Source organism: Drosophila melanogaster, chromosome 3R (assembly GCF_000001215.4).
Source record: "Drosophila melanogaster chromosome 3R".
Classification (NCBI taxonomy): domain Eukaryota; kingdom Metazoa; phylum Arthropoda; class Insecta; order Diptera; family Drosophilidae; genus Drosophila; species Drosophila melanogaster.
In genome coordinates this window covers 1,860,961-1,873,755 of record NT_033777.3, presented here as the reverse complement: position 1 = coordinate 1,873,755, position 12,795 = coordinate 1,860,961, and the positions used below count along the sequence as shown (strand labels likewise).

The 12,795-nt window shown below is 43.3% G+C and overlaps 1 protein-coding gene and 1 long non-coding RNA gene across 2 annotated transcripts in view; one reads left to right on the top strand and one right to left on the bottom strand.

Moving 5' to 3' along the window:
• The window catches only part of Myo81F (Myosin 81F), a 1,965,857-nt gene that overhangs the window by 659,177 nt on the left and 1,293,885 nt on the right, over positions 1 to 12,795 (bottom strand). Inside the window, exon 14 of the mRNA NM_001316563.1 lies at positions 12,339 to 12,562. Within this exon, the coding sequence (NP_001303492.1) occupies positions 12,339 to 12,562 (224 nt within the window). The remainder of the gene's footprint in view (positions 1 to 12,338; positions 12,563 to 12,795) is intronic.
• On the top strand, positions 7,748 to 8,648 carry lncRNA:CR46122 (long non-coding RNA:CR46122). Its single transcript, NR_133318.1, has one exon. It is a non-coding gene; the product is annotated as a long non-coding RNA:CR46122 (long non-coding RNA).

Sequence of the window (12,795 nt, the reverse complement as noted above, 5' to 3'; positions counted from 1 at the left end):
CATTAACTGCACTAAGTCGGCCTGTGTGACATTTACCCTGCGACCTCAAACCTGCCTAGGTATTCTCTTCGACGGAAATACCATTGACTTCGTCTCATCCCACTGCTTCCTCGGAGTTCACCCTGATCGGGCGCTGATTTGGAAAGCCCATATCACGGCAGTTAGAGCCAAATCCTCTCGGAAACTGAAAAAGCTGGAGTGGCTTTTCAACTCAATCAAACTCCATATGGCAACTAAGGCTCTTTTAATAAAAGCCATATTAGGTCCAACACTGACCTACGCCATCCAAGTGTGGGGAACAGCCTCTAGATACAATCGCGAGCGTCACGACATGCATCTGGGCTACCCTGGTATGTAAGCAACCGAGTTATTGAAAGGGACTTAAAAGTTGTCCCATTGGGAGACCAAATAAATTCCACAGCAGCCAATATGCCGACAGACTTAGTGCCCACCCGAACACGTTGGCGAATAATCTTGTCGACCCTATTTCCCTCCGACGTCTGAAGAGAATACATCCCCATGAACTCCCTACACGTAAGATAGCATACATTTGTGTACACTATAATTAAGGAACAGAATCCATAATATCTTTTAAGCTACACATCAGGTTAAGTTCAGAAGGAACTGAACGATTCCTACTGACTAATGAATAATAATAAATGATTTAAACTCTAAAAAAAAAAATTTCTTGCTTTTCTCAAGCCGTACGGAAGACGGAAAAATTCGTATTTGCCGCCATTTACCGATAACGATGTCTTCTCGAAGTCATGTTCCGCAAGGTAAATTTGGTGATACCCTGACTTTAGGTAAAGGGTAGTGAAGAATTTTGCCATGCTAAGATTCGCTAGAATCATGGGAATACTAGGCATCGGAAAACGGTCTGGGAAGCACGTGTAGTAAAATTCAGATCGCTAAACATTTAATCTTTTCAACGGAAAATATAAAATAATGTACTTTAAGTTGATGAAGCAAAGTGCTTGCGTGGGCCCAAGTGACTCTGCCTTGTCCCCACCCGTGGAGATTAATGGTTGGCAGGCCCCCCACGTGTTACCAAGCTTGGCAAAACAACACCATGCAAGAATGTTTTCAGAGCACTCAAGATCAGCTGCAGCAGCGAGGGGAGTGAGATTAAGCGCAAGGAGAGAAGCCAGATGACAAGCGAAGCTCAAGCGCCGCCCTGCGAAAAAGCTGGCCCACAATACCTTTGACATCCTTTCGAGCGAAGAAGTCGATGACGAGACAAGACAGCACTGCTGACGAACCCGGACCTGCTACAGATTAACCTAAGGCCAAGATCCCCGAAAAACCAAAACCCACATCGAAGACCATAAAACCACCCCCGATATTCATTTCTTATGTGACAAACATCTCAGCGGTCATCAGGATGATCACGACGATTGTGGTCTTAAGAAAAACTTCGCATATAAGACCATGAATAGCAACAACGTTCGCGTCAAGATGCCGGATCTAGCTCGTGGCCCAAAACAAAAGGCATCGGGCCTTACAACCGAAGGAGAAAAGAGCCTACAGAATAGTTATCAAAATACTCCACCACTGACCGTGATGAAATTACTGAAGACCTTCGCAGCCAGGGTCACACTGTGAGAGATCTGCATAATCCCCTTGGCAGAAGAACAAGCTCGGACCAAACACCACCAGAAGACCCATAACCCAGACACATAGAAGCGATGTTCACTCGCATGGAAGGCGTGATGGAGAGGATGATGGAAAGAATTTTCGCTCAAGTGAAACAGCTAGTGGCCTCCATTCTTAACAGCAAGTCATGCAATTCCATCTAGTTGTCTAGAACGCAAACGGCCATCAGAACAGTAAGGCCATAGTCGAACACCATATAAAAGCCCACCAAAAAGACATACTACTCGTATCGGAAACTAACTTTTCCCCCAGATCCCACTCCAGCATCAGCGGATATGACCTCATATAGGCAAAGCACCCTTCCGATAGAGCGCGAGGGGGAGCAGCAATCCTCGTCAGGAATGGTACCCAATATATAGAGCTGCCCGCGTTTCAGCACGGCACAATGTCCGGTCATCAGGATCGCCAGCCTGCAAGGAGATATCGGAGCGGCCTACTTTCCTAAAACGCATAACAGGGAGACACCTTAGTGAGTTCTTCGAGCAACTTGTGCCCGCTTCATAGCAGCTGGAGATTCTAACACAAAAACACTCTTGTTTTGCCAAGTTTGCGCCCTGGATGCTATCCGCCCTCAACCCGAATCCCCTGCTCCATACACCCAGGGATATTGACGACGCCATCGGGCCCCCAAAGCCTGCGAGAACACCTGAGAAAGACCTCCACCTCTGGCCCCCGGTAATTGCGGCACTCGTAGCTGAAAAAAAAACGCCTCAGAAGAGCTTGGTTCTTGTCGCGCAATCCAAGAAACAAAAAAGCGCTCAATCGCGCCACAAAAGAGCTAAAGGAAAGGATCTGTAGCCTAAGCCAGGACTACTTACACAGGTTGCTCGAGGAACTCTCCCCAGGGTATCAGGATCACAACCTATAGAACGTCACCCGCCCCATAAGGAGACCGGTTAAAAAGGTTGTCCCCAGTGCGCAAAGCGGGTGGATCCTGGTGCCGCTCGGACGCTGAAAAAGCAGTCGCCGAACATCTCTACAATGCCTTCTCACCTTCCGATTGCTGAACTGCCGAAAGTGAGTTGAAACCGTCAGGTTCATTGACAGTCCAAGCGTTCCCGGCCCGCCGTAGCAACCAGGTAATCTAGAGGAGGATGCGCAGGAGATCGCTTTCTCAAAAACAGCAAATCTCCAGGCCTGTTCGCATAGACGCGGGAGCCCTAATAATGTTACCTCTCCGCTGCTCTCAAATGCTGGCCAGCATTTACAACGTCTGCTTCCGTCTAGGGTACTTCCCGAAGGAGTGGAAACGAGTAGAGGTTAAAGTCCTCTTCAAGGCTAATTAGCCTGAAGCCTCCTATCTTTCGATTTACTGGCAATTCTTTCCAAAATTATCTGCCTCTTATAAGCTCCCCCAGACTGATCAGAGCTGGAGTTCCGCAAGGCAGCGTGCTCGGACCAATCCTGTATTGCCACTAATGCAGACGACACTGCTTTTCTCGCGTCATCATCTGACCCACAAGAAGCCTCCGAAATTATACAAGGGCAACTGGACGCACTAAATCTCTGGCTTAAAGATGGAACATCGTAGTGAACTCGGAAAAATCTACCCAAACAACCTTCTCACTTCCAAGAGGAGACTGTCCACCAGTCACGCTAAAAGGAGCCAACATTCTTAACGTGCCCACACCTAACTACTTAGGGCTTACCCTGGACCCCAGGCTCACATATCGTCCCCATATAGTGAGCAAACGCATACAGGCCGATGCACGATTAAGGCAGATGCAATGGCTTATTGGGAGAAGATTCAAGTTGAGGCGGAACATCAAGCTCCTGGTCTACAAGGCAATTCTCAAGCCAATCTCGACCTACGGGATACAGCTGTGGGGGCGCGAGATACAACCAATAAATTAAAATCTCGCCCCAAATACATTTCTCCTTATGTCAATGTCACCCGCCAAACCATTTAATTATTGTCCAATCGGACAGATCCTAAATAAATAAACGCAAACAAAAAATAAAACCTAACCTGGTCCAATCCTTGCCTCAACAGGCGAAAGAAATGGCCAAATGGCATCGAAATTCAACAACGTTGTCGAGCCGCCGACAATATCCAGGGAATGCCTTAAACGCTCATTGGCTTAAACAAATGAAGATGGTTTATTCTATAGGGAAATATTACAGTTTTGCAAGGCATTACACATTTTGACCTTAAATAAGTTCTGAATTTTACGTACCGCAGTTTCTCTTCCCTCACTCTTGAATATCGTCAGACGTACTGATTTGACGCGCCAAGTATAGCTTAATTGTTAGTTAAATCGATGTGACCAATTTATCGTTTCTTATTATTTATTTATTTATTGTAACGATAAAAACGCATACATTAAAATACTAAATCTGAGTGCCCTCTATCGGTGACAAATCACTTAACTACTTATCGATAGCCAACTTATCCGTTCCGCGACAACCGTATTGTGGGATACGAGTAAGGCTCCAGCGGCGCCACGAATTTTGTTTCTTAATATGGCAACAGTTTGGTAATGAGCACTGCTGCCGTTGTAGGGCTTAAACAAATCGTAGGCGTATATGGCCGATTGTCTCCAGACCACATTCTCGTCTAAAGTACCAGAGAATTGGGATTAACAGAAAGCTTTTCATACGTTATGAGTTGCGGTGCTTCCACCTGCAAACTCTGTACCCGAGCAGGTAGGGAACAACCCTGTTAAATCAGATTGATGTGTTTAAGATGCAGCTCACTTAATAAGTATGTATATAAAAAAAACTTATAAGATTTCTTGAGGCGTGCCAAAAAATTCACTTGTAAAACTTACATGATCTCTAACTTAACTACTCTGTTAAATCAGATTGATGCGTTAAAGATGCAGTTGGGCGCCAATTATTCTAAGATTTGTCCCGCAACGATCTCGAGTCTTCTGTGGTGAGACAATTGCGTTTTGTTTGGGTCTTCTTATGAAGATTATATTGAAGGACTTAACTGAGATTGACTAGCCTTTGGCGTAGCAATGTGTAATTAATAATAATGTCAATTGTGTTTACGGCTGTACGCCGGAGCAAAACAGTGGTTTATTACTCTTCAAAACTAAGACTGAGGAGTTGACAATCATCGAAACTAAGTTTACCCACACAGCAATAAATCGCGCCACCAAGGCAAGTCGGCAATCTGACTCAACATTCCGTGCAGCATAAAGCAACACTCCGAATAAGAAGTGTCAGCTTTCCGCTGCCAGACGTTCATTGCGCGGAGCGCTGAACCCAATTCTGGGGCGTCAGCATTTTATACAAAGTTACTTAGTTGCTGTAAGTTATACTTTCAGTTGTTAACTTATAAAGTATACAAATTTATAGTGATATATTTAAAAAACAAAATATGGATTTTTCACATATATACCTATTAAAATTGTAATATGTTTTCATTTTATACCTTCCAATTTTCCATTGTTATTATTAGTATTAATATATGTTTTAGCAAATAGTGTAGCACACCTCGCTTGTCGTAATGGCATTTGAATTAAAATTAATTAAATTTTCTGATACTGAAAAATGAAACACTAAAGCTAGATAATTGGGAGCATGCATTGAATAGGGGGAGAGAAAATTAAATGTCCGATAGTTTTTGGGATCGCCAACCCACTTTAATTTGGAACGTGGTAGGGTTGGCAAAAACTAAGCTCCAACATCTGCTGAATAAAACTACCTGGCTGCCTCTTAGGATATCAAAAAAAGATATAGTTCCCCCACCAAACCCCAAATTTGAAATTATCAGATCCTCGTCTCCGTGGGGCTAGTTATGTTAAGTACTGGATTAGTTATTTGCAGCCAGTCCATAAATTGACAGTACCGAAAATTTAATACAAACAGATGATACACGAAAATATTGTTATTTCCGTGGCGAAATAATTGTTAATCAAGCGCAGCTTTTACAAGAGTTGGCGCTAGAAAGCAGTGCCCAGTTTGTCACGAAAATATTAGCTAAAGGTCAGCATCGTCGGAAAATCTTAGACCCACAGCTTCAAACTTTCGAATGCCGTCCCTTCCCTAATCTCTTCAAACCCGAACCCAAAGGAAGCGGGCTGAAAATTTAAGTCAAATCAATATGCCTGATCCCGATGAAGCTAATTTATTCCAAGCGTCAGGAAGCTCCAAAGCAGACACGGCTTCTCCCACTATGGCTGAATCCATTCAGCAGGCTATAGCTGAAAGTCTCAAAGATGCTATGATAAAACAAACACGCCTTCTTTCAAGTATGTCCGAGCAAGCCAATAGATTAGTAAAAGCTATTTCAGATGGTCTTAGATTATGCAGGCAGTCTTATTACTGAAAGAGAGCAACAAACAAATCAGGCACGGTTTACAGTGCCTAGCGATGCTCGAAGTCCAGGTCAAGGGTCTAGTCACTCGGGAAACCATTTGAGTGTGGGTATAGCATCTGTAGACTTTCGTCCTGATCGTGTCATAAAATTATATCTAATTGGAAACTTAGATTCTCTGGGACGTCCAGCATGTCTATAGAAGATTTCATATATCGCGTGGAATCTTTAACAAAGCAAACTTTAGGCGAACATTTTATTTTAACAGCCTAATAAACCACAAATATTAGTTTAACTATATAAATTTGATGTACATGTAAATATAAATATAAATATAAATGTAAATATAAAAACGAAGTAAGAATAATGTAAATAATGTCATGTACACCCTTGCACATTTCTCCCACCCATAGCAACTATTTCAATGCATATGTTCTAATTAAAATTTATATAGTTAGCGAATTATCACCGCCCGAGCCGGAGCTCGCTCCGTTAGCCTGGAAGGTGCCCATACAGGCGCACCCTTCAGAACTGGCACAGACAGGACAGAGTGGGATATAGGTTGCAACGCAGATGTGTACCCGTAAATTCCGTGTAGCCCTTGGGCGCTTGGGCCCCGCGGTCGGACGCGCCTACGCGCGGAGCTGAAGGAAGCTAACAGCTATGAGCTTTACATGCGTTCGCCGTGAAAAGGACGTAGCATTCATCTCAGGACTACAGCCCTAAATCCTTGTCAGGAGGTTTCGAAATTTGGGTGAATGTCACTCCCATGGCTTGCACGGCGAAAAAAGTTGCCCAAGGTCAAGGAGCTGACAAATAGTCATCCTCACCGCTTTACGGCGCACCAAGATCTCGGGGCTCTGGCGAACGAGCAGGAGCGGTATATGTAACTCCCACCTCCTTAGTCACGGGAAACCCCTGGCCATCGATGGACCTCTCACGTGCTAAGAAACGCAAGCCTACCCCCTTACTTAGCGGGCGGCAGGGCACCACGCATAGTAGCAAAATCTGCACCCGAATTTTTAATCTAAGAAGCGTTTGATTGTGGGCGGTCGATTGGTCTGTGTCTGTACCATAATGGTCGGCTGCCAACCAGGCGGAAAGTATACAATGCCCGCAGTCAGGGCAGGGATTCTGGAGACCTTACGAAACGTTCCATCAAGCAAGAAAGTGGCGTTGGCTGACTTGGCCGCCAGTGACGACACAGCTACAAGTCACGACCTGACAGGCCCGACGGCCTTCAGAAAAAGCAACCGGCTTTAGCCCGGGTCGCACTTCGGAGCCACAGAGGGACCAGAAGTACGGCGATACCCACTTACCCCCTAAAAAGCACTGGGCGAAACCAGTCCAAACAGCAAAAGGACCACGCCAAAGAAGTGTAAGGCAACTAAAAAACCATTATGGCGCTCGGCAGCTGTGCCGAGGTCCGCGCCTTGACAGAAGACTCAAAGTTTTCGGTATTCGAGGTCCGTGGTCTCGCAGCGAGGGTGGAAGGCACCACACTCCCGTTTTCTGGTGTAGCGACGAGATTTCGCAGCATCTTCCTTCGCGCTAGGAGACTTGTCCAAAGAGCTCGTGGCACCTCGCTTGAAAGCTTGCTACGAAGGGTGCTCAAGAAGGCGATTAGAGACAGCAAGCGCGAATGCATCCAAGCAGATTTTGTGAAGCGGGGATGTGTCAAGCTGAGACGGATTGCGGCCGGTCACAGAACCCGAGATCCAGCGGATGCGAGGAGCCTTGGAGCCAAAAAAGGCACCAGAACCTGATCGGATGCCAAACAAGGAAACCAAGCTGGTGTTGTCAATACATCGGAAGGAGTCAGCCGATTTTTTCAATAAATGTCTAAGCGAGGAAACGTTTTCCGACCCATCGGCCTGCTGGACAGGATTGGAAAGGTCTGCGAGAAGGTGATTGCGACGAAGCTCGACGAAGCAATAGCGGCAGCAGGGGGATTTTCTTCGAACCAGTACGGATTCCGGAAAGAATTGTTGACGCTGGACGCGATCTCCACGGTCACCAACGCCGCCAGAGTCATTCCAGATTGAAGGAGTCGCTAAGGATTTGGCCGACACTAAAGCGATCGAAGCTGCTGCGACATGCGCGGCGTCGAAGCGACCTACTAACTAACTAACTAACTGGTGCGGTCAGGACAGCCTGTGCTTTTCGCAGAATATCGGACAATGCCGCTATAGTCAGCGCTGGGCAGGTTCCCTTTGGAGATCTAGTGCAGAAAGGCAAAGGGCGTCACCCGCGAAGGAGGCCAAAAAGGACGACAGGGTACGTAGGCTAGACAACAGGAAAACCGTATGGGACAACTCTTCCAAGAACGATGGACCCACAGGCTGGTCCCAAAAGTGGAGCCCTGAGTTAACAGAAGCACGGCCAGGTAGACTTTACCCAAGTGTTGAAGGGGCACGGCTGCTTTCGGGGATACCTCAAGAGCCTCGGGAACGACACAGTCGACGGCTACCAGCAGTGCGTCGAAGGGATGTAGAGGATGCCTATCGCGTCATCTTTGAATGTTATCGTTTTCACCACGAGCGTCTAGCGCTGGATGCGATGGCATTACATCGCGAACCGGGCCGAATATTCTGCTAACCAAAAAATGTAACGATGCCAGGAAAATTGTGAACGTCTGCAAAGGGTTATGATATATTTTTAGAAATCATGAGCACAAAAGAGTTAAATAAAACAATTATTAGTGTGAAATTAAATTTTTGAAAATAAATGGCGAGAATAATCTTAGGAAAGAATATAATGTAAAATTAAAAAACAAACAAAAAAAAAAAACAGAATAAAAGAAAATAACAATAAAAAAAACATCTTGTTGTAGTAACCCGGTAGTAACCCACTACTCTTCTTCCATATCTTTATAAATTTTTCTGTGAAGAGATCATGGCGTGACTGAGCTGCATCCCAGCCTAAGAACTACTTCACAACGACATATATAATCCTTTAATTAAACAAACTGGCAGCGACGTCAGCTTGTGGATCGCCCTCCGAATCTCTGCTCCGTCGTTCCTTTAAGGTCGACTCTGGCCATGCCATCCTCCCTTGTGTGCGTCGCGATGATTCTTCCCAGCACACGTTGTCACACGTTGTCCTGCTGGTGGTCCACGACATATTCCCGGGAACATCGCCGCCAGAACATTTGCCCGACTTCCGGGACAAGCCGCCATCGCCGCAAGCAACTGAGACCTGCCTGGTCCGGGGTCCGGAGTGCTGGTTCTGCGATGGGTCCGCCTGTCAGCAGGTGTTCGGCTGAGAGCTCCGAGAGGCCGCGAGTTCAGTTCGATTCCAACGATGACAGTCCCCAGCTCTTCCGCCCTTAAGAACGCGCTGTTGCAATTACCTGTCTGCGGACATCCTCGTCGACCAATGAAACTTTGGAATACCAATAAAAAAGAACGAGTACTTAGATCTGACACAATCTCTAAATAATCTCAACAATCTTATTTATCTTAAAAAAGTATGAAAATAAGTAAATTTTATAATTAATCTTAAATTAACAGAGGCAGTAGTTACCCATTAATCCCTACTACATATCCTACTCATAACATGTTTTAATACGTAAAACCTTTCGGGGAGATCTAGCACGTGAAATCTTTAAAGTCTTCTGACGTTGTTATTATTATTTACCAAACTTAAGGCTAAGTTATTTTCATGTGTTCTTAGTCTGTCTATATATTTTTTAATATGTTTTTCTATTTCTTCTTTGAAATAAGGGATTCCTAAGTCTTTATGTATACTTGCATTTGAAATATAAAATGGAGCATTAACAATTTGTCGTAATATATTTGATTGGTAGCGTTGTAGAATCTCAATATTTGAGTTGCTGGCAGTACCCCAAAGCTGTATGCCATAAGTCCACACGGGCTTTAGTATAGCTTTGTATAACCGGACTTTATTTTCCAGAGTGGTTGCAGATTTTCGGCCAAGCAGCCAGGTCATCTTCAAACATTTTTGATTTAGTTGCTGGCGCTTTGCTTTTATGTGTTTTTTCCACGTTAGTCTGCGATCGAGGTGCAAGCCAAAGTACTTTATGCGATTACTTTGAGGGATTGCTGATCCATTAAATGACACTTCTGGGCAGTCACCTCTTCTTAATGCAAATATTATTATTATTAAAAATTGCGCACATTTCAGGGCGTTGACTTTAATTTTCCAAAGAAGAAACCAGCTTTCAATAAGGCATGTAACCGTACCGGTGACATTGGGTCGGTATGTACGAACCGAGGAATAGATATCTCATCCAGCTGAGACAGAGTGTTTATTTTGCATATTCCAAGCGATTTTAAAATGCATCGGAATCGGCTCATCCCAATCGTATGTAGCCAAAGTTCCTGCAATGGGATCTTTCTTTTCAAACAGCTTCGATGTCAGTAAAAGTATGTTCCGTTTTGTCGCTCGAAGACCCATGACATAAGTGTCCATTTTTAACTTGAAGGCATTTTCGCTAGGCAACCACGATATTCCTACCGCCTTAGTTGACTCTGAATCCGGCATATGTATCGATTTGACATTGCTCTCAAATGCAGTGACCTCAGGTGAGTTTGAAAACCACTTCGTCAATTCAAATCCTGCTTTTTAAAGAACCTGAGACACTTCAGACTTAATTGTTTTTAGCTCCTTTACGCATGCAGTACCATTTAACAGGTCATCGACGTAAAAATCGGATCCAATAACGTCGGCAGCTCTAGGGAATGCAAATTTTCATGCCGAATTCAAAAGTTATAAACACCGAATAGGCAGAAATGGGGCTAGTCTAGTATCACATGTGACGGTGTAGAGCTTGTATAATCATAAGGATTCAGAGGAGTCTCTCCTCCACACTATGAATTAAAACTTAAAACTAACCATCACAAGTTTGCTGAGGCTTGCTGTTGGTGGAGGAACACGAAAATGAGCTACGATTATGTGGGTTGCTTGACAATAATTCGTCTTCTTCAGCTGAAAAATGCTGATATTGGCGATTTAACATTTTCTCGACATCGGGCAATACACGAGACAGTTTTGATAATGCTTCTCAAGTAGGATGCGGACTGTGATATTTTCGGAAGACTGAACAATGGTGAAATTTAACATATTTACTTATGTTATCGTAAACCTTTTTTTAAACTGCCCAGTGCCTTTTCTCTATTACTCTCTGTGGCTCGGGAAGCCTTAATTGTTCCTATCTTCTATCTTCTATCTGTTATTGTAATTGATTTGCCGTATCAATGGAATTTTTTATTTTGGAGAATATACCTATTATAATTCGCGAATCTAAATTTTCTCAAATCAGACCAACAACAAGGATTGAATCAGCTTCAAACAAATAATTATAAATTTATTGAATAAAAAAAAAGGTTTTTTATTTTAATAGGTCATCAATTAATTGTTCGAAAAGTATATTAAATTTTTAGTGATGAGAACAACCAAAAAAAATTAAGATGAAAATCAATTCAGTAAATCAACGCAGTATCAACATGAATAGTGTGTGCGAATGACGCTGGCAAGAATATGCCCGACGAATACAAGGTAACGCGTCTCTTGGCCTTTCGCTAAGCTAAGAGCGCGAAACAAAAAAGAATGAATGAATTTTGTCACGTAACTTGCTAACAGAATCACAAGCCGTTGAAAAAATTTTTCAACGCCGATTTTATGAAAAGTCCGCAATTACTTTTTGGCCAACATATGGTGTTTGGATATGCTAAGGATGCATATGCTTATGCCATTCAACTATGTGGGTGTAGCTGGGCAACGTAAGAATGCTGACCATTCAGAAATAGGGGATCACATAACACTAGCATAACGAAGGTTGGCGAAGGAGGTGAAAATTCAAAAGGAGCTACCGCCTTCGCCCTGGGCTAACATACACTACACTTAGAATTTTTCTTTTACTCCATACAAAATCCTATAAGCTCCTTAAATTTAAATGATTTAAAGATTACTTTTCCGTTTTCGCATTAACCCAACATATTCAGTCAGTTTTCGAACATATATTCGATATGTACGTCTGTCCTAGAAGCTAGAAGAATTCAGCATACATATTCTAGAGACAAAGACGCAGCGCAAGTTTTTTGACCCACATGCCGCACAAAACGGCCACTTTTGATAAATGTTCGTTTTAATGTTGCCACGCCCCTCCTCTCACCTACAAAACGCCCAATCGGTCACGCCCACACTTTTCAACAAATTTTTTCAAATTGTATTCCCCAGACAAATTATAAAATTTTGCGTTCTTTCTAGCTGAGTAACGGGTATATGATAGTCGGGAAATTCGACTATATAATTCTCTCTTGCTTTTACTTAAGAATTTCATGGTATGGCGTTACATTGACTTTAAGGAAATTGTGACGCAGAATTTGCACATATACAAGTTAGCAAACATGTTAAGAAATCAATTTTATAGTATAATACGACGTTCCCTTACCTGAATAAAAGTTTACTCGGCTGAAAAGCAACAATGGAAAGACACAAAATTATCCAAATTCTGTCTGTCCAATCAATATTTGGGTTGTTTCTTGATTGACGAATGCATTGAATGAATATTTCGTCTCGTAATTCCTCCCTCTCAATGCCCAATCCAACAATATACTGAATAATCTGCAGCTCACGCTCTGCATTAAGTTCACCACGCATGTATTTACAGAGTTCCTAAAAATAAAAAATAAAGCTTTAATCAATTTAAAGGTTTCGTAATATTTTGTGAAAGTAAATATGTGTAACTGCGGCAAAAGAATATTTAATTCTGTACGGCCTAGAATTTTCATTTTTCGAGAGCCTTGATTAATATCCTTTTCGTAGCTTAAAAGCAAACGGTTGTGTTTTTTCTGCCCGGTTTTATTTTGTACACATAATTAATAAAACTCCGTTCGTCTCTCAAGTGA